General features: G+C 40.6%; 1 protein-coding gene across 2 annotated transcripts; it reads left to right on the top strand.

Moving 5' to 3' along the window:
- The first annotated feature begins 177 nt into the window (after positions 1-177).
- Positions 178-24,713, top strand: stim1a (stromal interaction molecule 1a). Of its 2 annotated transcripts, XM_046389579.1 has the most exons (14): positions 178-365; positions 1,119-1,251; positions 4,708-4,838; positions 7,418-7,532; positions 8,579-8,690; positions 9,110-9,225; positions 12,206-12,383; positions 16,934-17,111; positions 17,645-17,812; positions 17,969-18,069; positions 18,505-18,734; positions 19,680-19,760; positions 20,372-20,795; positions 21,563-24,713. In XM_046389579.1, exons 2-14 carry the CDS (start codon positions 1,131-1,133, stop codon positions 22,074-22,076), a joined length of 2,469 nt encoding a protein of 822 aa, XP_046245535.1. In that variant the 5' UTR covers positions 178-365; positions 1,119-1,130; the 3' UTR covers positions 22,077-24,713. The 2 variants fall into 2 exon arrangements, with proteins under 2 accessions (XP_046245535.1, XP_046245534.1); XM_046389578.1 differs by lacking the exon at positions 19,680-19,760 and having other exon boundaries at positions 181-365; positions 20,372-20,435.
- The last annotated feature ends 467 nt before the right edge of the window (positions 24,714-25,180 follow it).

Here is a 25,180-nt window from a genome sequence, read left to right as displayed (position 1 = left end):
AAAGGTCTAATCGATTAATTGTTCTTTAACAAATTTTTGGTCCTTGTGTTCCAGTGTGGTGGCTTAAACAATCCGGTAGATGGCACACTTCAGTAACTTATTGTACGCGATATTCAGTTTACACTCCAGACGTTAGGGGGCGACACTTGCTGATGATAACAAGGGAGTCTGTAGTGTAGAGGGAGAAAAGCGAACTGTCTGTCCACATTCTGCGGCTTTTTCGGTTCAGTCTGTCGGGGGAAAGACCGAGACCTTTTTTTAACAGGAGTGAAGTTCGCCGTGCTTCAGCTCCAGGTGACCAGACATCTGCTGCAATGTTAACGCAGAGTTGAAACTACAGATCTACCAGTCCTGATACATGACAGGTAACTTTATTATTTTGTTATTTATCATCACGGTGTTCCAGTAGTAACGTTAACATTACCATCTAGCCTAGCTAAAATTACAGTTGCTCTTTATTGACGCCCCTTGTGTGACTTGCGGTGTCTTGTTGTTAGCTAAACGTCAACGGTGGCTAACGTACATCCGTAAAAAAAACAAAAACCCGTCGACACTGACACAAACTGATTAAACACTGAAGCGTTAGTGTGAGGGCTCTTTAGTGTCACTCCCCCCTTTGTCGGATATTTCACTTAATTTCCGAGTTAGCCGAGGTGTGTAGCTAGCTCATCTGGGCTTGTCAGACCTCCAGTCACCAGTACTTTTCTTAATCCTATTATTTTTCTCCTTTAAGTGACATGTGCTTGCAAACATACCCGCCAAGAACACCATAGCACAGCTAGACAGGCAAAATAGGGATTTTACGGGCTTCTTTAGCCAAAGCCAGGTATTAGCAAGCTAACGAGTGCGTTACGTTCATTCATTCAGGAAGAAGAAGAGATACTTGAGAAGTGATACTATGTGTCTGCAGTTACTGCAGGGGATCTCATTTCTCGGTGTGCTCTTAAAGTCGTTAATTCCTCTCCTTACTAGAATGTCATATGCTCTAAGAGACAAAGTAGCTATATTATTTTATTTATGACAGTTATGTTTAAATGATTAACCCATACAGAAATATTACAAAATCGTTATGCAAGAATTACATGAATTTACAACGGCATCTGCTCACTTCTTTTCAGTATACACCAGTCATGGAGTTCAACAAATTGGTGACCTTGTGGATATTTTGCTTGTGTCTTATTGGAGAAAGCTGGACTGAAAAAACAAGTTCACCAGCACCAGACAGTCAGGCTGTTGAAAATGGGTTGTCAGGTGAGTAATTAATCATGGCATCAATTTGTTGTGGCATTTTAATGGTCTATTTTTATCCAAATGTTAAGCTTACACACACTATACATCAGCAGTTAAAGCGTCACCGTTGTGCCACATCTTTGTGATTGTGCACTATATGTGGCCATGCTGAGAATAGTCCAGCTGACATTCTCCATTAAGCCCTGTCCTCCACCTCAGATCAAGCTAGCAAGTCAAACATGAGGTAATTGGTTAGTGGAATGAATGCGTGGGGGTTTAAGTAGTTTCTGAATATGTTAGTAACAATCAAGATGTTAAAACATTTCTAATAAATCCTAAATTAGAATCGGTACATTTTGAACAGTAGTTGCAACATAAATTCTTCTTTAGTACACTTTATTTGTGCAAGTTGTTAATAAAAAAATTACCTAGCACAGGTTTATATGATCATTTAATTAATGAATGCACAGTAGAGGGTTTTATATTGACAATATGCTGACGCATCTTGGATTTGCCTTTCTCATCATTTGTCATCAAAATCATCAACTATGTCACCTAATATCTCAGACTCCCAAATTAAAGGCAACGTTTAATTTTAAGCTCAACATGTTGAGTGAGTTCAGCTCACTTATGTCTTGTAAAAATATGAATCGTATTAGAGGAGGCGTCTTTTCACTGTATTAATCTCCTGCCTCAGTCCATGAAGTGATATCACGCAAACAGCTGAGCCTTCTGATGATGCCCCTTTGATGCCCAATCATGATACTATCACATGTTACCAATGACCCTTTTTACCTGTGTAATATTCCACACAGGTGTTTTTTTGAGCATTGCACAATTTTCCTAGTTTTTTGTTGCACCTGACCTAACTTGTTTGAAACATTTGGGGACAATAAATTTAGAATAAGCATATATTTACAATAATCGGTGACATTACATATATTGACTTTGTACTGTTTTCAATTGAATATTTGTGGAAAAAGGATCAACAAATCATCACATTCTTTTTCATTTATGTTTGACAACTTTTTAGGGCTGTTTAAAACATGACTCTTGGATACAGACAGACTGTGACTCAGCGTTTTTTCTTTCTTTTTTTTTTTGTTCTTTTTTTCAAGCATACTGGTGTGTGAATTTCTGTTTACGAAAGATATAATTGTTTGATTTGCGCTATTAAATATTTCACCTGGGATCTTTCATTGGCACTGCTGAACAGTGTGGTTGAACAGGAATTGCGACATGGCCCTAGTTGTTCATACGCATTTTGCACTTGAAGCACTTTTTTGCTAAGGTGTGCCACATGTCCCAAGAGTGCCAAGAGGTCGCAGTGTGGGAAAGACTTTATTTTTAGCGGTGAATTTTCTAAGTCTGTCAGGTATCCTGAATGGCAGTAGGAGATAGTAACTGCTGCAGAAGTGATAAAGTTATGGAGTGTGTTCTTCATCTACATGCAGGCACACAGAATAACTTACGTAACATGAGCTCTTAAAAAATGGCAGGCTGACTGGTATGTAAATATCTTATCTTGTGTCTCCGGAGGTTTGCAAGCCAAATGAGAAAGAGGGCCAGGTTGGGTGTATGCAGAGTTTTGCAGGTGGTAAGCTTTCACTTGGGTAACTGACAGTCTTTGTTTAACATGCGAAGTCTAAATGAGTGAGAGTGCGACATGTTGCAGTTGCCTTTTGGTATGTGGCTTTGCAGGTTCTCAGAAGCTGAATGCTTTCATACTGTGGCTCAGAAATTAACCTTTTGCAACACGGAAGTTTCACGTCGTTCATCCAGGCCTCCTAGTTCTAGTTTAGCTACTTCACATAGAGAACTGTCGGGCACAGTTGGCAAACTACAAAACCGTTCATAGATGCAGTGGCTGCAGCCGAGATTAATCTGTGGCATTGTTTGCTTTCTGTTTTCTCTCTCTAACCGCTGAGCCAGTCTGTCATAACATGCGGTTCTGGGAATAAAGAAAAGGTGGACTGGTATGATAAGTTGATCAGTGGAATGGGGCATTATGCCAACACAACACAAACCAAATGCTTGAGGTGCACCGTTACTCTATCGTGTGGGCGACTTATTAGTGACGAAGCAGTATCAACTGAGATATGTGAAAAGGGAACTGAGTATGATTGTTGCGTACTCCGGCAACATAATATTGTAAGGATGATGTAGGCACTGTGATTTCATTTCACCCAAATTTCAAACTAAACTAAACTCATCTCCTAACAAACCAGAATAAACTAGAATCAAACTACTTATTAAATATAGCTAAAGTCTTGAGATTAGAAATGTTCAATCTGTATTTGTGTGTAGCAGGACTTTATTGTTGGTAAAAGCCAAGCTTAGGAAGTGCAGGCCTCTTTTTCATGTGGGTGAGCAAGGCGAGCCTCCCCCTCACTGTCACCTTCCTCTTTTGTTGTTCTGCATTGAAATTAAGCATGCAAGTGTTATATATATATGCTGATTCGTGTAATTTAATTTAACCAGGAAAATGTGTCATTGAGATTGAAAATTGCAAATTTACAAGAGTGTCTGGACTAAGACAGCAGCAGCACATAGAACATAGAGGTTATATAAGATTTAAGATACAAGTTTTTCAGAGAGAATGTCCTTGTGACTTCACCTCAACCACCCTGCTATAAATGAACAGACACATTTAAACTTCCAGTTTTTACAGGTGGTCTTCCATGCCCTTTCACACAACTCCTGAATGTCTGCAGTACATGCCAAACAAGGTTTCCTCTTAGTGGGAGTGACAGCTTTATCTTTGATCTGTGGCAGAGGATTTCTAATCCCTCAGGAAGGAGAGGGAATACAGAGGGCAGACGAGCTTCACTAGATAAGGAGACTGCTTGATTGCATGAACATATGTCATGGAAAATGACCTTTCTGATTTATCCACAATTAATTGTGCAGTCCTACACACTGCATTACGTGGCCTGTTTTTGGTTAACATGGAAGGTCATACAGTCACGGTATCTGGCTTCTTACTGGCTTCTTAAGAACATCCCCACATTGAGTGAAAAGCCTTACATAAACAAGGCTTTCTCTTAAGATAAGTGAACTGCAAAATTCCTTAGCTGAACAAGAGTGAGAGAGTGAGTCCGGGCAATCCAGCTGGGGACTTTGCATTCTGACTTTTCTGCAAAAAAAAATGCACAAAAGGTTAAAAGTCATGAAGCTTTATGACCATCACAGGATTAGTTATTAGAGTTTGCGGTTTTGAGATAAAACATTGCTGATACTTGTTCCTGACATCTCCAGGATTGCGTGTTTCATGCTGAAATTTAAAAACATGTACTTCATGCTGACCCTCAAATATCTTTGAACAGTATTTTTGGTGTTAAACAGAGTCATGATTAGTTAAACCAATATGTAGTAGTGTAATAGAGGAAGTGTGAACACAATTTGACAAATCTGTGGTGACCCATGAGTTTCTAAGATCCTTCACACCATCTTGATATGACTCTGTTTCTCCACCAGATTTTTGTCGCATTGATGAGCCACTATGCAAAGATGAGAACGCCATTCTCAGCTACGAGGCCATCCGTAGTATCCACAAGCAGATGGATGATGACGCAAACGGCAATGTAGACGTGGTAGAAACAGACGGCGTAAGTACCAACTGAAAAGTCAACATTAACAGGGGCCGATGCTCTGTTGAAAGAGAATATTCTGGTTTGTACAGTCACTGAAGTGGTCTTCATTCAGTCGGAAGAGGCTTACAGGTATCATTATTGTAATCCCCTGTCATCTGACTGGTCATAGGATTTCCTGTTAAGGTGGTCAGTTAATCATAGCCCTGTAATGAGATTAACTGAGTCTAAGTAACTGGAGGATTTGTTCTGTTTGCGCTTCAGTGCCTTTTAAATTTGTTTTTCATCAAAGAATTAACCTAATTCACGTAAAGTCTAGTTGTAGCAGACATGCATTTTGTAGATATTGATGTTTCTATGTTTGTACAAATATGTTGTAAAAAAAAAACAAAGGTATTAGCGTACCTTTAATCAGACTGTGTGATGTTCTTTTCAATACAGTGGATTATAATGAAAGCCCAATGTAAACAGTTAGAGCTCATTTCACTTCACAGCTGTTTAATGCTCATCACAAGTCATATCCATTGCCCAAAAAAATGCTGCCTGTAGTCTAGTCCGCTCACATCCTCAGCTTTAGTTGAAGCTACGCACTATGGCCTTGATGAGGCCTCCTCTAGTGCCTCATTTTGGTTTGATTCAGTCTGTGGCATGTAGCTGAGGCCGGACCAAAGCAGAGGCAGCCATCTTTGCTTTTAGTAGAAGTACTTGGCATGCAGATACCCCTAAGGCAAGGAATCAAGTGCAGTGCAGTGACCAATCACATCTGTCGTGGCTGTAGAAAGCTCAAAATGATTAAGAGCACTTCAAGACAATAGTCTTTCTTCCTGTTATCATACAATGATTAAATAAATAGGATGGCTGATTTCCTTTTGACAAAGATCAAAGTCTGCATCTTCCTTTTAAGAATAAGCTTTGGGTCTTGGCCAGTACAGGTCCTGCTAATTTCCCAGTGAATATATTTTTAGGAAGATATTTCACCTGCAGCACAGACTGTCTCTCTCTACCTCCTAGTGAAGTCCTCCCACACATATCTATCAAGAAAGAAAGGCATCTTGACTTATTACTGTGTTCCACCCATGTTGCATGAGTTGGCTTTTGTGGGAGGGAAAGTTGTTTTTAAAATCCTGGTGACTGAGTTAGCCTACAGTATAGTGGGCAACCAATAGGGTGGTTCCATTTGGTCAGTAGTTGACCAATACCATTCCAGTGGGGGCAGGAATGGAATTCACAGTACCATACATTTTGGTACTCTGTGCCATTTACTGTGTGCCATCTCTTGTACAGCATAAGGCTGTGACAAATGGAGAGACCAGGAAGAAATCAAAGGACTTTTGTGTTGTTTGTATTAACCTTAATGGTGAAGGAAAAAAATATATTATTTCATTTCAAAGCTTCCTTACAAACATGTTATATCTTGTTTGGTTTCTGTATACAAAAACCAAAGTGTAAAAATGATAAGTTGCAGGTTTATGTGGGAGTTATCTGCCACTGGTTGCAACCTCACAGTGACTTCAGGAAGGACTTGACACTTTTACACAGCAAGTTTCAGCAAGATGTGTTTCCCAAAACTATCGATTTAGTGTTACTTGGTTATTTTCAAACCTAATCATCATGACAGTCATTTAATTTACTGATGAGCAGCTAAGATTGACAAGCTTTTCCCTGTCAGAGAGTAGCACTGAAGCTAATTTGCCCATGTAGTTTGTTCAGAAATCACAAAGGCAGCATCATATGAATGGGTCCTTTTCGACTGGGTTCCATTCATCACTGCTAATGATATCGAAAAGATTGTTGCACTTGGAAATCCAACTGAAGTTTTTGTTATTGTTTTAATGAAGTTTTTGGTTTTTGCAATGATGTGTCAGAAAAAAAATTGCAGAGACACAGTATCAACAAACTTCTTATCAGATATTTCTGCCTTTAGTGTCGCAAAACTTATCTCATTTGATCTTCTCCCATCTGTTTTTTAATTTATTAACATCTCACTCTGGCTTTAGTAATTAGAGATAAGCACATTTTGTTTGTAATGTAGAATAATTATTAACATGAGTGAGGAGGAAGTTCTGTGATTTTCCAAAGCATTAAATTGTGAAAAACTGTGGTATTTTTTTAAGGTCACTGTGGTTGGGATATTTTTAGTGTTTTATGTTTTTTTCACATTTGGTGAAGCAAATACACACACACAAGCTGAAAGAAGTACATTTTATTATTTTATGGGGGTCATAAAGACCACAGTAGAGAAATGGACTACGGTGCTCACAATAAATTGAAACCTCGTCATCAGCAAATTTCCAGCACCAAATGTAGTCCTTGTCTAACCATTTTATTCAGTCATCCCCCACTCAGATGGACTGTCTGTGTTGTTTAAAACGCGGGCATTTGCAGTGATGTGATAATGTTTAATTCCTCGACTATATGAAAGGAAAACTTCCTCTTTGCAGCACTGGTCAAACTAAACTTAAAGACTGTGTCAGTAATGGAGCTAGAAATCCAGTTTCAAACAGAAGACACTTTGTAAGAATTGAGGCCTTTGTGTGTTAACATTGAGGCGTGACCGATTCTTTGTAGCTACTACAATCACGTTTGTCATCCCGCAGTTCCTGAGAGAAGATTTAAACTACCATGACCCCAAGGCAAAGCATAACAGCTTCCACGGGGATGACCAGTTCATCAGTGTGGAGGACTTGTGGAACGCATGGAAGGGCTCTGAAGGTACTGCTTTGATGCGTTGTGTTTTTTTTTCTCCTGGAGGCTAGCGACTGCACAAACAGGCCTTCTCTTTGAGAAGGCCTGTTCGTGCAGGCCTTCTCAAAGAGATCTTTTTGTGTATAATGAGAGTTGCTGAGTGTGACTTTTGTGTGGCACACTTTGTTCTACACCGCAGTGTTTTTTTAAATAGCCTGTAAAGTAGAGTTTATGTATTTCCATGTGACTGAAAGTGTGAATACTACATTACCACTGCTTGACCTTCTCCTTCACCTAGCAAAGGACCATGGCAGCTGATCAGATGGCTTGTCAAGCAAAGTGCAGCTCCAGTTATCAGCTCCAGCCAGTGATAGAGCAGACATCATTGAATCTGTCAGCACAAAATTAACATCCACGCTCTCACGTCCTTCTGCCTATCTCTACTGTTTGCTTTTCAAGAGCACTTTTCCCATGGTGTATCTGGCACTCTTTTCTTTTCACACCCTTTCCTTTCTCCCCTTTATGATTCGTAGGACTGACTTACCCTGCATTGCAGTTTCTTGTCAGAGCTCTGGAGGTTGGGAGCCAGGAAACTGGGTTTTTGTTCAAGAGAGCAGCACATTAACAAAGACAGCCCAAAATGTTGACTCTGCCAGGAGCTGGGGAGTGGATTTTCCTTCCCCAGTTCTTACTGTGGGCAAGCCAACGTATGTTACTTGATAAGATACCTTTATAAGCACACCATACAGCGTCCAGATGCACATGGTTATGTGTGAAACCGTGTACACGGTGCCATTACGAAGTGTTGATAATAGTGACAGATTATTGTTGCTTTGACTCATTGAGTTAAAAAAATATATATCAAACATACGAGTATCTTTTAGATTAACCGTGTTAGTCAAAAGGGGAGATTAAGGGACATACAGTATTTGGACAAACTGCCACAAACTCTGCTGCAGTCATCGCTTTTAATTATTGGTGCGTCTGACTGCTTTAAGTCACGACAGGCATGTAGATGAATGAGAGTCGATGGGTGCCTTAAGGCATATGTTTTTTTTTTCCTTGTCCCATAGTGTACAATTGGACGGTGGATGAGGTGGTGGAATGGCTCATCACTTATGTGGAACTGCCTCAATATGTGGATGCTTTTCGCAAGATGAATTTCAATGGAAGTGCCATGCCAAGGTAAGGAATATCATGACTGTATCAACTGCTCCATTTTGAAAAGAGTATAAGATAGAGCTGCAGAGTTTATTCATGACAGTAATAATGCACAATGTGGGAATGATGTCAACACAAATCATTGACTTGACGCCGCTTGTTTATTGCTAGGAATTAAAAATCCATTTACATCACATTATAAGTCATTACATTCCCTATTCTGATCTTTCACTCTTAGCTTGTAGCTTCCCACTTGTTTCTGTCAAAGGGATTCAGTGTGTACATTTGTCAAAGTAGCACATTTGGTGCACCTACAAAACCAGTAGTGTTTCAAATCTGAGTATTTGCAAAGGGATCATGTTACAGGGAGCTCAAAATGGATTACACCCTTTGCTCTTCCTTCCTCGTTCTCGCAACATGACTGTTTGTCTGTTCTCTCTCAGGCTTGCGGTAAAGAACGCCACATTGACTCTCTCTATTCTGAAGATTCTGGATCGCAGCCATGTGCAAAAGTTACAGCTCAAATCTCTGGACACCGTGCTGTTTGGAGCGCCCCTGAGTATGTGATGTTCTTCTTTTTTAATTCCTACTCTCATTCATGAAAAACATAAATGATTTGTTCTAGAGACTTCAAAACACCAAGCAAGGTTCAGTTTCAAGTTTCATTGCCCCTTAATTTAAATATAGATCTCAGTTCCACTTTTTGTCTATGTAATAAAACAAAAACCACCAAAATTTTGTGGAAATTTGGGTGATGGGCCAAGGACTGTTTTTAAATGATTTATTGATATTGTTACCAGGCTGAAGTACTGAGTGAAACAGTACTGGAGTCTTAATAAACATCTGTCTATGACTACTACTACAGCTGAGATGCTAAACTAGTTGCAGTTTATCAAAAGAACTTCTTTGAATTTGAAGTATTTCTGTGAAATATCTGGAGGAGTTTATGTTAATAGCGCACCACCGTTATCAACATCCTGATCACTGTTGTCTCCTGCGTCATCAGAACGTTGTTTCTGTGATATGTTGTGGTCAGGTGTCATTTGCTTGATTGATTTATTTACTTACTTACTCATTCATTTACTTTAATAAGACCATCTTTAGTATGTTGGGGGAAATCCTTTCACCACCTGTATCACTTTCAGGAAATGAGGAAGTGAGCTGAGGTTTAGTCCACACTGCTCCATATTTCAGTCAAGTCCCTCTGCATGCTGACACAAATAAACACACCTCTCATCCTCTCCTTCTCAAGTATCCATGCTCCAGTTCTGTAACAACAGATTGCAATCCTTCAGGTTTTTCCCTCTCTTTCTCTCTCTCTCTCTCTCTCTTTTTTCTGTTGTCCCTTTAGGGGTTTGTAACATCACAAAGGATGGGTGTGTGTTTGTGCTGTCATTCCCTTCTGGCAGTGCTTTATTTCTTGTTTCGTGCGTGTGTGTTGAGACGTTCCCAGAATGACTAAAAGCCAAAATTCTTCATGAAAAACATGTTTGTTGTTGGAAGCTTAGTTAGCGTGTGACAGCTGAATACTGTAAGGAAAGTCTGGAAAATTCTGCTCTTGGTCTGAGGATTGTTATGAAAATGTGAATCCCTAGAGTTGGCAGAGAATATTAATTGTGCCCAGCCCATGGGGGGTGCAGATGTATGTAATCATTAGGAAGACAAGAAGAGAAAGTGTGGTGAACCCTTTATAGCAAGCAAGCATGTACATTGGAAAGAAGTGTGTGGTGGTCTGTATCTGGCATGTCTCATTGTGGGTGTGTTTTGTTCGAGTCACACCCAAAGGAAGACATTAGCAAGCACTGTCTGGCTTTGACAGCCTCTCAAAGCCAGGGGGATCCCATTAATGGTTAGATACAGCGGCAGCATTTTAGGACACATCTCACAATAGGTGGATCCTAATCATGTGGACAGTTGTATAATAATTAACCCAGGCACATTTGGGTCCAGTTATTTCCAGTTTTGAGGTTGCTTAAATGTCACTTTATGCTGTCTTGATGGTGTTTTTGCAAAACAGTCCATTCATTCACGTATGTGTAAATTACTGCTTACATATCATAGTGACAGAAGACAAACAGTGTTTCCTGTTTAAGACTGATGGCCATGCAAGAGCAATAAATGGAACTCACAGCACAGTGTAACATTAGGAAATTATTTTATATTATCTCAGAGATAATGCACAGCATTTCATTTAAAGCATGTGTGCTCAGTCACAATGCAGGCCCAAGACAAATTTAGCTCACATGCATTTCAGTTAAATATCATGACCTCATTTTGGGGAGTTATTTTCTCGGTGGTTATGAGATAATGATCCACATATACCAGCCTAACAAATGTGGCTGAAGCCTAGTTATTCTATTTATTTATTCAGTAGAAGTGAGAAAAGACAGGAGCGGTGGTTTACAGCAGTCCTATAGATTTTTTTGTTGTTTCAGTTCTGGTACATACTTTGACACAGTAGCAGGCGCAGCTGGCCCAAGATCCTTGACTCTGATGAACCTGTGTTTGTTCTGGACTTTGTAAGCAAGTTCACAGGAATATACACAGCCCTCCTGAAAGATTATTTAACACAAGCTAGAGACTTAGGGATGTGCCTTGTAGCATTGTGTGAAGAAGGATCTGTGCTGTGGGCTGAAATTGTTTGGATTCATGGCGTTATTTGACTTGGCTCTATTTTAGCAGCAGCCGCTGGTACAACATGCCTGCAGAGAAAAATGTCTTGGATGTCATGTGCTCCTGATCGTACATGAAGTGAAATAAGCATGTATTTTCTTTTTCTCTCAATTTTACTTCCTTTGTTGTCTCACTCCAGGAAGCAGTAGTCATCATTATGTTTTTCACATGCCTTTCACACACACCACTTTGCAGGTTTTGCAAGAAAGACTTGCTTTATTGTGCAGCTTCCACTGAAACTGACTATTTGTTGATTGCTGCATGACCGTGCTCTTCTCTTACTCATCCACTGATAAATGGACTTCATTTATCTACTTTTGATTTTGAGACAGACTTTGTAAAAGTTGTCCTCTCTTGAAAGTCAGTCTGATTCAAGGCCTCTCACACATGGGATAGCTGCTTTCTAGCGGTGGTGACTTTTAATAGCTGAGTGACAATGACAGCATATTCACAATTAGTTATTCAGAGAAATAGCCACTATGGTTCATAGTCTTCCATGTGTAGCAAAATGTTATAGTTGCCATTGTTTAGTTTTCTGTGCTTGTTTATTTGCATTGGTTAACTGACTGAAATAGGCTGTGATAAGCTGACTTTATCATGGTCTTTTGGACTAGACCACTCTCACTGCAACCTGAACTTTTGCTAGTGACTCTATTTGTGTCACATCACGGCAGTTACAGTATAAGCAGGCTGCATTCAAGCTTAGGCTTCACATCACATAAACATCTTCATGATCTTGATCTGTATCACCCAGCTGAAATACTTCCTGTTCTGTTGGTTTATCTTAGAACCTGAACCCTGATGTGTTTTACCTAGCAATTCTGTAACCTGTCTTTTTTTGGTTGTTTTTTTTCTCCGTCTATCAGTGAATCGACATAACCACTTGAAGGACTTCATGCTGGTAGTGTCAATAGTCATTGGCATGGGAGGCTGCTGGTTTGCCTATATCCAGAACCGCTACTCCAAAGACCACATGAAGAAGATGATGAAAGACCTGGAGGGCCTGCAGAGAGCTGAACAGAGCCTGCATGACCTACAACAGAAGTGAGGGTTTTTCCCACCACCCACACAACAAACTGTTACACTGTGCAAGTATTGTATTTTGTACACATGGTATTAGTTTTATTTTTTCACATAAAACATACTTCAAATTAGAACTTTTGAGCATCAAACAAGTACATCTATACTCACTGTTTTCTGCAGTGTAGATTTCAAACACTCGAATTTGCTTGAAGCTAACTTTAACTCACGAGTATTTTGAGTTCTAATTATCACCCTCAAAACTAACAGCCAGTGTTGAACTTGAAACGCTGCTTTGCCAGTGTTGAATGTGCAATGAAATATTCTTAACACAAGCGGTTAGCCTCAAACAGGGAAAAAAGCCAGGAAGTTTTCTCTTTTCTCTGTTGCAGCAGCATTCTACTGTGAACTTAAATATGTAAGACCAATTGATGCATTCATTGATATTAGCTAAGATAATTCAAACTGACTAACAACCTTGAATTTGAGCTGGCACCACTTTATTTAAAGAAGTGTTACAAGACATATATGACACCTGTCATGAACATCAACTAGTCTTTAGCAACGTTTGTTGTTAAGTGTGATTAAGTGCACTTTGGTGTGTTATGTTGTCTTTAATGGACATTGTGGTTTATTGACAGAATGACAAGTCATAAACATTCATAAAACATATATCATGTTCGTGACAGGTGTCATGTCTGTGTTATACGTTCACCTTCAAATACAGTGTCACTCAACAGCCTCAGTCGTTACTTATAAGGCCTTTGCTGTGTGAAATAGAACCCAAGCACTTTTCAATGAAGGTTAAAGCATTATTTCACAGAAGTCTACTTCTTCTGCTGTTATCTGAAGCAGGCATTCACTTAAAGGAAGTGGCCTCCAGGAAATCCTGTCGGTCTCAATAGTTTTGTGGTAGCCTTTAGACAAATAACGGTAGATAATTGACCTGTGTTACTCGACTCTGTCGTAGATAGATAGATAGATACTCTGTTCACCCCCTGGGGAAAAGTTCATATATATAAATCAAAAAATTCTTCCACTCATTAAGAAAAATCACCCTAAATAAATAGTGTTAAAAACAGGATAAGACCAAAAATGGTGACAGTATAACACAGTCCAGGCAGGTTGTGGCAGGGGGAGGGGTGTGTGTGTGTGTGTGTGTGTGTGTGTGTGTGTGTATTAAAATGGCTTATTAAAAAGACTTTGACTTTAACTGTTTGATTAAAAGACAACATTTATATAACCCAGATGTGTTTGTGAGTGACTGGTATGCCTTTTGAAGAGTTTGAATGATGTTTAATCGTTTTTGACAACCATGAGCAACATGTCAGTCATTTTTAGCCCGAGACGTGTTTTATTCAGAAGCTTTAACATCTGACTTAAGAGTCAGTTGCAACACAGCATTTCATTTGCAAGCTAACTTCCAATTGCAGTGTTTTCTACATTTTCAGTCACTATTTGTTGCTTTAACATGCGTTTCCACACAGACTTTTCAAAGGGACAAAACAGTTATCCAAGTACAAGTGTATTTTGGGTTGATGGCTAATGTATTACAGCCTTTCTAAACTGTTGGGATAAAAGCAGCAAGCCTTGCTTTGAGCAGTGCTGATCAAAGTCATTGGTATGGATATGGGTGAGTGCTTTTCCATTCATTAGACCAGTTTTTACCAAACAATAGCAGACAGGCACTAATCTCAGTAACAAATGCTACTGAGTATCACAGCTCATTTAGGTGCGTCGTTCTGTTGTTATATTCTAAAGGTCTGAGTATGGTTTGTGTGGTCTGAATGGTACATCGAGCTCAATACATTCTGATCAGGGCCATAACAGCCAATGAGTGTTGCACTAAATTTGTCCCAAAAATGAATGAATGAGTTATGACTGATGTGTGTCTGCAGTATTGCGGTATTCTCTTGTGACACTGGATATTTCATGCAGACACCTGGTGTATTCTGGCCTGAAAGGCATCAATACATTACTGCTTTAATGATTAAATAATCTAAAATAAATGTTTTATTCAAATAAGGAATACAAATAGATCCAAATGCATATAAGAAACTGGGAAGATCACAAGGAATAATTGAAGGTTATAAGAAAAATCTAACTTTTCGAGTCCTGTTAAGACTTGAAGGAATGTTCAGAATGTGCTTTTCAGCGAGCACTGTCTCCTCTTACTCCTTTAAAGGATACTGAACCCCAGCTTCTTCTCAGCTCAGGATTTTTTTTTTAAACACCAATAGAGCCATCAAATTGTCTATAAAGTCACAATGAAGTGATGTTTTATTGCTGATGTTTTGCTTCTATAATTGTAATTATTTAAGTTAAGCAGGGATACCTTGACATATTGTAGTTGCATTGGGTTTGGCCATAAGAACAGTGTCTTTTGAAATCCCAGTGACAGACGTTTACACATGATTGCATGACATTCCTGTCTTTATGCTAAAGGAGGGGAGATGAGTTGTTTGTTGAACTTGCAGTCAACTTTATGACCTTTACTATCCACACAAGTGGCTCTTTGTATCACCTGGCTGTTTAGGAGACGCGGGTCTTTGAAACATGAGACTAAATGCTGTGATGTACATCAGCTAGACGGAGTAGACGAGACTTATGTTGGTTACTTGTTGTTTTTGTCAAACTAAGGTTCTTTTATCCACTGTTTTTTCATTTTCTATACAGTAGCACCTCCTCCTTTAACAGTGAGTGCTTCTGTCAGAGCTTTTGTGGATGCATAATATTTTCTTTTATTGAATATGAGATGTTTTCATTCTGAGGTAGAAAGCGTTTTGTGGGATTTGCCTGCTGAATTCAAACCAAAAGAGCCATTGAATGCTCCAGTGGGGACAAAACATTGAGGTCAAGCTCTCGTCCCTCTGATAGACTGCCAGGTCAGTGTGTGTGTGTGTGTGTGTGTGGCTTTATATTTTCATCAGTTGTGAAAACACACCTGCCACTGCCAACTTTGAAGTGAACGCTGACATTTCTTTTCTGACGTGAACTAAATGCTCCTACTCAATTTTCCTTTGCACAGTAAACCACAGAGCTTTTATTTAAATCTTTAAGGCCTGCAGGTGCAGACACAATTCAGCTGCAGGTACGTTTTGTATTATATTGTAGGTCAGTGTGTCCAGCAAGAAGAGACTTTCATATCTTGCAGTGTAGGTTTTTTTTTTTTTTTTAAAGCTGAGAGACAGAGAGAGGTATGTTGTCTGTCTGTAGCTGTGCCTTTTCTTCCTGATCCCTGCTGCCAGCTGCTCTCTTTCCATACCTTCAAGCAGATCCTGTGGTGGTATCAAGTAGCCTGGCCCAGCCATCGCTTCCCTGTTGGGGACAGTGGGAGGAGGCTTTGACCAGTCAAGCTGCATTTCCTGGCTGCCTTTTTACAATGCCGTTTGACCCAGCCTCTGCCTCGCCGGTGGGAGATGGTGTTAAGCATGACTGCTTAACATGTCAGCTCTAGTGTTAGTTCACCCACATTTGGATCAGGGTGTGGCGTGCAGACAGACATCCTGGAAAAGGACTGGCGACAAAGACGATAACACTGTCACAACATCATGTGACTGGCATTATGGAATTATTTTTTTTTGTCCCCATGCAAAATGAATGTTATTTAGCCCAGAAAGATCAGTACAAATGTAATGTTATTAGGCCATGAAAACTCACAGGGATTTTTTTTTTTTTTTTTACCTTTTCTTTCAAAGTCTGCAGAGACATTTTGTCCGCGTCCTGTGAGCCCAGCAATGCAGGTCAGTTGAAACAGCATTTGCCGTCTTCTCTCCAGCCATGTAGCCCTGCCAGTGCTTTCAAATCTTAGCTGGAGAACGGTAGAGGTCAGGGTCGAAAGCATTAGCAGGACTGCCCACCACCCACATTTTCCATAGCTAGCTCTCTCTGGATCACCTGTCATTTCTCTGCTCTTTCTGCTGTTGTGTTGAGCCTGACTGGAGGACAGTGTCTCTCCCCAGCTACTGAAATATGGTACTGCTTCCTGCCCTTCAGTGTCTGCAGACTGAAAACAGGATTTTTTTTTTCTTTGTTACTGTTGTGGTTTTGTTGTGTCATAAGCCTTAGTAACATATTTTGGGACTTGGAAATTCCAAGAGTTCAGCAGATTACAGTATTTTAACATGGTGTGTGTCGAAGCACAAGTAATTATGTCATGGGTGACAAGCCCCCGTTTTTTTAAAAGTGGACTTTGTTTAAGGGGCTGATCTAAAAATATCCTGCATACAGACCTTCGCTACAGGAGTATTGGGTACCTCACTGTACTGTTCTGAGGTTACACACTGGCAGCTGTTCCCATTCTTGGCTCTGCTTCTTCTGATGTCAGTTTATTGTGAGCTGCCTAGCAGCTGACCGTGGTCTTTTGCTTTCTACATGTTAGCCATTGTTTCCGGTCATGCTTGACTGATGCAAGTCCTGCATTCCAGTCATGCATAGTACTCATATGGTTACATGTCGTACCTGCCCACCGAACTGTGCCTCTTTGTTTTCCTTTATTTAGCAACCGCTGACGTCTTGCTTCTAAGACAAACAAAGCTTAAAAATAATTGCTTCTGTGTGTTTGTTGTTGGCAGGCTGCAGATCGCCCAGGAGGAGCACCGTACAGTGGAAGTGGAGAAGGTGAACCTGGAGCAGAAGCTAAGGGATGAGATCAACACAGCGAAGCAGGAGGCCCAACGACTGAGGGAACTTCGTGAGGGCACAGAGAATGAACTGAGTCGCCAAAAGTACGCAGAGGAAGAGCTTGAGCAGGTACCTGCAAAGTGATACGTGCGATTCAAACATGGAGTTTGTAGTGAAACTGAGACAATAGTGTTTTATGAACTTCCAAGGTGGTAATTGCACAGTATGTTTAGGTCTATCAGATTCACACTTGCTATAGTATAAATACACCCACGGAAGTCTTTTTCCATTAGGAATTTGGCAGGAACAGCACAGCACAGCACAGCCCACACAAAGAAACGAAACACATGAGTATTTGTTTGAAGTACTATCACAGTGATCTAATTCAGACACTTTGGTCACAGTGTTCTGTTTTTCATTCAGAAACACAATGATAAATTTCAAGGATTTCAGATGTAGTGTGACAACATGCTTTTAGGTTCACATTCATGTTGTCTGTGGCAAGGCCGGTCACCACGTACTGACGTGCACACACTGGAATTGCTAAAAATAAAACCGTCATTGCCAGGAATGTGTGGCTGTATAGTCTAAGGTTTATGGGTGCGTTGTTTTTATCTGTTCATCTCCCCATGTTGTCTCCTAATATTTGACATTTGTTACAGGTGCGCATGGCATTGAAGAAAGCCGAGAAGGAGTTGGAGTCACGAAGTAGCTGGTCGCCTCCAGAGCCCCTCCAGAAGTGGCTGCAGCTCACCCATGAGGTGGAAGTGCAGTACTACAACATCAAGAAGCAGAATGCTGAACGCCAGCTCCTAGTGGCCAAAGAAGGGGTAAGCATGTAAAAACTGAAAAGGGAATGCTATAGATTCATTTACTGCAAAATAATACATAGATCACAGTCAAAATGAAAGTAGTTTCATTAAGTGATCTTGATTATGGGCTTGTGAAACGAGCAGAGCTAAAGGTTTGATCTTTTCTGCTCACAGGCAGAGAAGATAAAGAAAAAGAGGAACACTCTCTTTGGGACTTTCCATGTGGCTCACAGCTCGTCTCTGGATGATGTGGACCACAAAATACTGGCAGCAAAGTAAGTCAGACCCAGAAAACTGGTCAAAGCAGTATTTTTATATAAAAATAATAAGTGATTGTGATACCATTTGGGCAAGATTAATATTAGGAGAGAAGGGGAATGAAATGTCCACTGTTGGTCTTCTTAATTTGTTTTAAATTACAGAGGAACAGTGAGTTCCCTGGAAAACATTTGGTAATTGTAGCTGTAATTATTACTGTGGTGGGAATGAAAAATTACCTCCACGCGGTCCATGCGCATTCCAGATGGGATTAAAATCACTAACCAGTACGAGGTTTAGAATCACCAGACCTTCCCTATAGAAATAATTCCTGTCGTTAGACCTTTCAATTTGCTTGCTACAGATATATACAGATATTTATACAGCATTAGTAACAAGTCACTCACCTTGTCTCTTTATTTGTTCTTCTATTGTTGCATCATCTGTCATAGACAAGCCCTGGGCGAGGTGACGGCTGCATTGCGGGAGAGGCTCAATCGCTGGCAGCAGATCGAGATCCTCACAGGTTTTACCATCGTCAACAACCCAGGCCTGCCTTCCCTGGCCTCGTCCCTCAATCTGGACCCCACCTTCATGGGCGGCAGAGCCACACCTCAGCACTTCATCATGTCTGACGACATGGACGACATGGACGAGGATATCGTCCCTGGAACTCTGCAATGTAAGAGTTCATCCGAATCTGTCGGCCATTCTGTGGGGGTTAGCAAACGAACCCCTAAACATTCCAAGACCCTGCTGGGGAAATCCAAAAATCATCCCTCATGAAAATTTGGACCTTTCACGCTACATTTACATGAATTTGTTTTCTGTGGCAGGATATAGGGAGATAGGTGGAAAGGGTCACACATATCTGTGATTGAATGAGTGTGTATAATATATTTGTATAATGTGTGCCATGTAAATTCACATAATTGTCTTGTTCTTTTTACACCAATTCCAGTGAAATGCCTTTTTGTTGATTGCTCTCATTTTTGCATAAAAGTGTTTACTTGACTCTCAGTCCATTATGAAGACTGAAGACTCATGTGACTTTTCTCTGGAAATTGAACTGTCAAGAAAAATATACTTCTTAATGAGAACGAGTTTTTGTGCTGACCTATTTGTAGTGGTTGTGTCCTCATATTTGCTACAGACCTTTTTGAATGTGCTTTTGGTGAAACAGCTGCAACCAAATGAAAACATGTTGTATGCAGTCAGACTCCAATTCATACTTATTTATGTTGAATATGAGACACAAAACCCATCATTTTTTATTAACCTTTTGTACAAAAACATATTTTCATTTCATTTGAGTCATTTGGTAAACCCATCTCACACATCCTGATCTCACCAAGAAAACAAACAAAATACTGATGGCAGTAATTCTTAGCAGCCACGTTGTTAGAGGTTCTGTAGAAAACTTCTTATTATGGTAAAACTTGACATGTTAGGCTTGGGTTTGAGTGACTGCACAGGAAAGTTGTACTGCAGAGTCCTTTTCCAGCTGCAATAGTGAGTAAGTCTTTTAATCAACATTAATTGCACTCCCTATCTCACTCCCTTCTCTCCCCCCCTACCAACTTTCTGGCATTTGGCATCCACTGCTGTCTCATTGGCCTAACTACAGATGGCACCCGACTGTTGGAACGGCGAGCCAGTGACCTGTGGTCCGTCGGTTCAGAATATCAGCCCATGTGGAAATATCCTGGTTGGCCATTTATTCATGCCCCAGTTCAGCCCTCAGTTTGACATCCCTGTGTCTCCCTTTGACTCGAAGCTGCACGGAGCCATAGTACTTTTTAATCGGACACTGTGCTGTAGATGGACACAGCTGAAAGGAAAAAAAAACTACTTCGTGCTCATCTAAAAACACCCCTGGCCTCACCTTAGCTGCTTGCTTTCCACGTGTCCTCCCTCCTCCAAATCTTATCGACACCCAGTGCACCCCTGCTTTCTTCCCATAGTGGTTTTTCACTTACTTTTTTTTTTTGTAAATGGGCTAATTATTGTTGAAGATACTTAATCATATCACAGTCCTTAACAAAGTCACTGTTTTCTCCTTTTGTTTGGTTTAATATTTTTCCTTGAAAGAGGAGAGATAAAACAGGAGCGTTGGGATGTTCTCATATAGTGGAATATAGCCGAAATCTGTAAACATGTCTCTGAGACACTAATAATTGCAATTTTCCAGTCACGTAAAGTCACGAGAAGTGTATCCCAGCACCTGAGTATCTTTCCACTGATCTCCCATTCGGTCTCCCCCTGTCCGTCATGCTATGTAATGAGTGGTTTTGATAATGCTGTTTTTTGTGCCCACAGCTCCCAGTATGATGTCCCTGCGCCAACGCCACATTGACCCCCAGCTGGCCATGGGCTCCCAGAGGTTGGTAGAGAGCTGCCTGTTGGCTGGGCAGCAGGGAGAGGGAAGCCCACACCCATCCAGGTCTAGGGCTGCCCTCAGACAGTCACGCAGCCAGTCGTTTGGGCAGCTCGAGTGTCTCCCTCTGCCTCCTCTTTCCTCGGCTGTGTCTCACCCCTCCATCATCTGTACCTCCAGCCTAAACCCTCAGTCCTTGTCCTCCCTGTCCTCCTCTTCCTCCTGCTTGCCCAGCTCTGTGGGTGGTGTTGTAGCCCCTCATTCCTCCCATGTACTTCATACTTCTTTCCAGCCCATGGACCCCATTCCTGATTTCACCTTCTCAGATGTCTCCAAAGCACACTCCTCATGCAGCAACAGTTTTGGGTACCCATCTATTCTTTTTTTTTTTTAAATTCTCCACACACATTGCATGTGCGTGGGTGTTTTTATTTTCCCCCACCTTCTTCTGCATGTGATTTTTTCTTTTCCCCTCCTTGAGTCCATTTTGTTATCATGCTTTCTACAGTTTTCATTTTTCTTTTATTCCTTTTGCTTTCATGCCATTGCAGCTGATGAGGCATCACAAAATCTGTTTCTCAACCTCTCTCAGGCCTTGTCCCCACCTATATGGATATTATGCACGACAAAACGTGTTTTTGGCTGCTCTTTGACACACGTCTGCGTTTTAAGGCCATTAAAGCAGGAATTTTCTTGTGCAGATTTTTTTTCAAATTTTGCCATTTAAATGGAATAAGCTCACTGTGCATGCTCAGAGTCTGCTCTGATGTTTGATGTGGACTTTATTGCTAACTCCTGGCACGGCATGCTTGTTTGAGCACTTGGAATTGTTTTTGTGTTCTTGTATCCACAGAGAGATTTCATATAAAGAGGCTTGTATGAAACCCAGAAGGGGAAAAAACTGTTTAGACAAATATCCATACACGTGTGGGCAGGTCCTCAATCTTCCTAGAGTTCTTTGCTTGCTCAACTAACAAGCGTAGAGCTCCAGTGTCCCGGCTGTACCCAGTATATCCGTGGTGTTGCAGGCATAGCAACCCCAGCATGAAGAGCCTCAACTTTAGGCTGTTTAAAGTTTTTTTTTTGTTGTTGTTTGTTTCCTCTAACTAAAGTTTTTTTCTCCCCCCCCATAGGGACCTAAATCGCTCTGATTCTGACTCCTCCCTGTCCCTCTCCCAAGTTGGCGATCGGCTGTCTGCCTACAGCACCAAAGGCCACCTAATTAAGCCCACCTCTCTCATACACGGCATTTCCTGTCGTGCAGATGACGCCGTCTCACAGCATGCTCACACCCCTAATGGAGGGAACCGCATTCATGAGGTCAGTCCTGTAGATCCCCTCCCCGACAGCCCCATACTCATGAAGAACGTGTACGGCATGGAGAAGTCGCCCAGTCTGGGGGAGATCAACAACCTGACAGAGTCCTCCCGCTCCCTCAGCCCCAATTCCACTGAACCTGACACACCTTCACCTACAGGAGGAGGGCAACCAGGGGCCGTGGGGGCAAAGGGTGGTACCCGCATCCCACAACTGTCCTCCAAGAAGAGTCCACTGGAGGAGGACAGTGCCTCTACAGGAGAAGACACAGATTCCACTGCCAGCCGCAAGAAACACACCTTCAAGATCTTCAAGAAACAGAAGAAATAAGGGCTACATGAACTACTGGCTATCAAAGCTGTTTGACTGTATTCCTCTTGTCTGTTTTTGGGAATAAAAAAAAGTTTCAAAAGTTTTTCGGGTTGATGGCACAAGCTGTTGCCGCTGCCTCTTTTTGTGGGTGCAACATCTACTCTGAGAAACTGGACTGTGGGAGCAACCCATTGTTGAGTTTTATCTGCTTATTTGGTCAATCTTGAACATGTGGGGAATGGGTAGGTTTGTATATTGGAATGTAAAGTATTATTTATTCTGCAGGAAATTGTGCCAGTCTCAAAGGGAAATGTGTCTCCCAGTTGGTTTTTCTTTCTTGTTCTACAATCTATAACATTTTGCATGTCTTCACTTTTGTTTGACTGATACCTGAATGCTCTTAGTGTTTGCTTGGTTCTTGTCGTTAACCTGCTTAGACAAACACTTGATGTTTATTTTATTACTACCTAACCACCTAGCCTACAAATCCAAAGTGAATGCACACTCTTTTTTTTTCTTCACTGAGTACTTTGTTTTTATTGATGGTTACAAGTTTTTCTTGTCTTTTTTTGTCGTCTTCTTGGCAGAGCAAATGACCCATTCAGAGGATCCCCAAGCAGAAGAATAGTGATAGAAAGCTCTCACTGATTTGTTAGTGACTCTGATCTCACTAGTGGTTGTCAAAAAATGCTGTGTCATTTGAACTCAACACAGCAACAGCAGCTACTTGGTGTGGTTTAGACTCTCTAGAAATGAATAAACAAATGGATTTAAAAGGCTAAATAATAACTGATCTGAATCACCTTGTATACACATGAGAGTTGGAGAGATGGTAAATCACTCCACAAATTACCCAATTTTCCCCCAGGGATCAATAAAGAATTTCTTTTTGATTTTGATTCTAAAAATTATAAAATGACCAATCAAGTTGCAGTATTAGACCTTCATTTTTAGTGTTGAGTAGGAATGCACAATAAGATCCACATTCCTCATCATTGGACGATAAAGTTTTCTGATTTTGCCCAGTACATTTTTAAAAATATTGGGTGTATACATCTGCCAGTGGGCCTTCACTCTAATAGCAGTCGTAATAATATGTTAGTGCTACTACAGGAGAGAGTTGATGTTCTCACCAGTTAGGTGGAGAAGAAAAGTGCATATATGTGCAATTGGCCCAAAGTGAGTTGCTGTTGTAGTTGAGTACATGTGAGCATGTCGGTGTGAGAGACAAGTGCTTTATTGAAATGTTCAGCCTTTAAACATCGCCCACGATTTGAACATGTTTCAAAAGGTCCTGCAAATGTAGGTCCATTCTTTCATTGTTAGGCAGAGGTGTTACCAAAAGCATGATTACCAAAATGTCTGAAAAGACCCAAGACAGCGTGACAGTGAACTTTTCTCTAACTGTGTGCTGAATTAAAGAAAAAGAAAATAGGATACACTTTTGGAGAAAGTGTACTTCTTAAAGACAGCACAAATTACTTGAAGCAGTTGTTTTTTGTTTGTTTGGTTTTTTTTCACAACTCTTGTTTTTGGAGATTATACTCTTAATAAATGGGAAATTGGATTAATAAGTTTAACTCAGATTTTGGCTCCTGCTATCCTCTGGCTTATTGTTTCTGTGACTATTTTGGGCAATGAAATCTTGGCAGCAGTTTGTCAGCATGATGTGGGTGCTGGTAAGGGCTATAGTCAAGAGGCAAAATCATTTGCTCTGTGTAAGACAGAAACTTTCAAATTGTAATGACTTTGTAATCCATCTTTTTATGGAAGATTTAGCTCACCAGTTTATGGTAACAAAAGACGAATCAAGTGCCAAATTACTGTTTCTGTGAGAGGCCTTTGTATTTGTAGTGTGTTTGGCCCTTTGAGCCCCTTTTAGACAGAACACAAAACATGACATACATATATATAGTCTGTAATGTATAACCTGAGTATACACACTGAATGTCCAAGGGTATAGTTATTGTAACAGTATCCTCAGTGCAGTATGTTTACATTTGTTACAAATAATTTCTATCCTCCAGTTACCACAACAAAGAACATTATGCCAGTTTTAATAATGTCAGCTTTGTGCGAGCACAGAACTATGCATCAGTAGTTGTAGACGATTCCTAAAGTAGTAGTAGGGACACTTAGGGTGTTCCTAGCCAATGAACAACCAAAAAGTGCTGCAGAAGACACAGTTGGCCTCCCCCAGCCTCATGATGTAACCGGTGGTTTGGATGTAGAAGACGTTTAAATATTTTACTTTGAAAACCAGTTCAAAATGTATGTCAGTTTCCTACTGGTACTTTTCTAAAGTGTCATTTGTACCTCTTTTGCACGAGCTGTAAATGGATTATGCCATCAGAACGTGTGTGTGAGCGAACGAGTGAGCAAGCTTGTGTCTGTCTGTCTGTCTGCTCCCAGTATAATGCACTGTAATGTTGATGCATGTCAACTGCTGTTACGAAACCTATATTGGGTTAGAAGAGTGGATCAGCTTCAGCTCTTTATTCCCCACCCGACTTTTTCTTTCTGTTTGTTTTTGGCTTCTATTTATGAAAACATACAGTATATTTGTACAGAGAAAATGAGAATTTTGCATCTTCTGTGATGGTCTAGACTTTTATGGCACTCCTGCATGATAGCAATAAACTATTTTGAATGAAAGATGAGTTGCTCTGTCATAGACATTACACCACATGCTGTACGACCCTTCAGATCTCATTTGTTGAATTAAAGGTGTCTTTAAAATCTAACCTCAGTATATTTGACTGAATACACTATATAGACAAAAATATTGGGATGGACTGTTTTTCAGGGGTTACCCTTGGCCCCTTAATTCCAATGAAGAGAAATGTTAATGCTTCAGCATACCAAGACATTTTGGATAATGCTATGCTTCCAACTTTGTGGCAGTTTGTTGAAGGCCCTTTTCTATTCCAGCATGACTGTGCCCCAGTGCACAAAGCAAAGCTCCATTAAGACATGGCTGGATGAGTTTGGTGTGGAAGGCCTTGACTGGCCCACACAGAGTCCTGACCTCAACCCTATCCAACACCTTTGGGATGAACTGGAACGGAGATTGTGAGTCAGGCCTTTTGGTCCAACATCACTGACTGATCTCAGAAATGCTC

Source organism: Scatophagus argus, chromosome 5, assembly GCF_020382885.2.
Source record: "Scatophagus argus isolate fScaArg1 chromosome 5, fScaArg1.pri, whole genome shotgun sequence".
NCBI lineage: Eukaryota > Metazoa > Chordata > Actinopteri > Scatophagidae > Scatophagus > Scatophagus argus.
This window is presented reverse-complemented; position numbering and strand designations above follow the sequence as displayed.

Bases quoted from the DNA above. Each gene is read 5' to 3' on its own strand.
- stim1a (XM_046389579.1), top strand. From the start codon at position 1,131: ATGGAGTTCAACAAATTGGTGACCTTGTGGATATTTTGCTTGTGTCTT. The intron at 1,252-4,707 runs GTGAGTAATTAA...TTTCTCCACCAG, and splicing joins TGTTGAAAATGGGTTGTCAG to ATTTTTGTCGCATTGATGAG. The intron at 18,735-19,679 runs GTAAGAGTTCAT...GCCTAACTACAG, and splicing joins CGTCCCTGGAACTCTGCAAT to ATGGCACCCGACTGTTGGAA.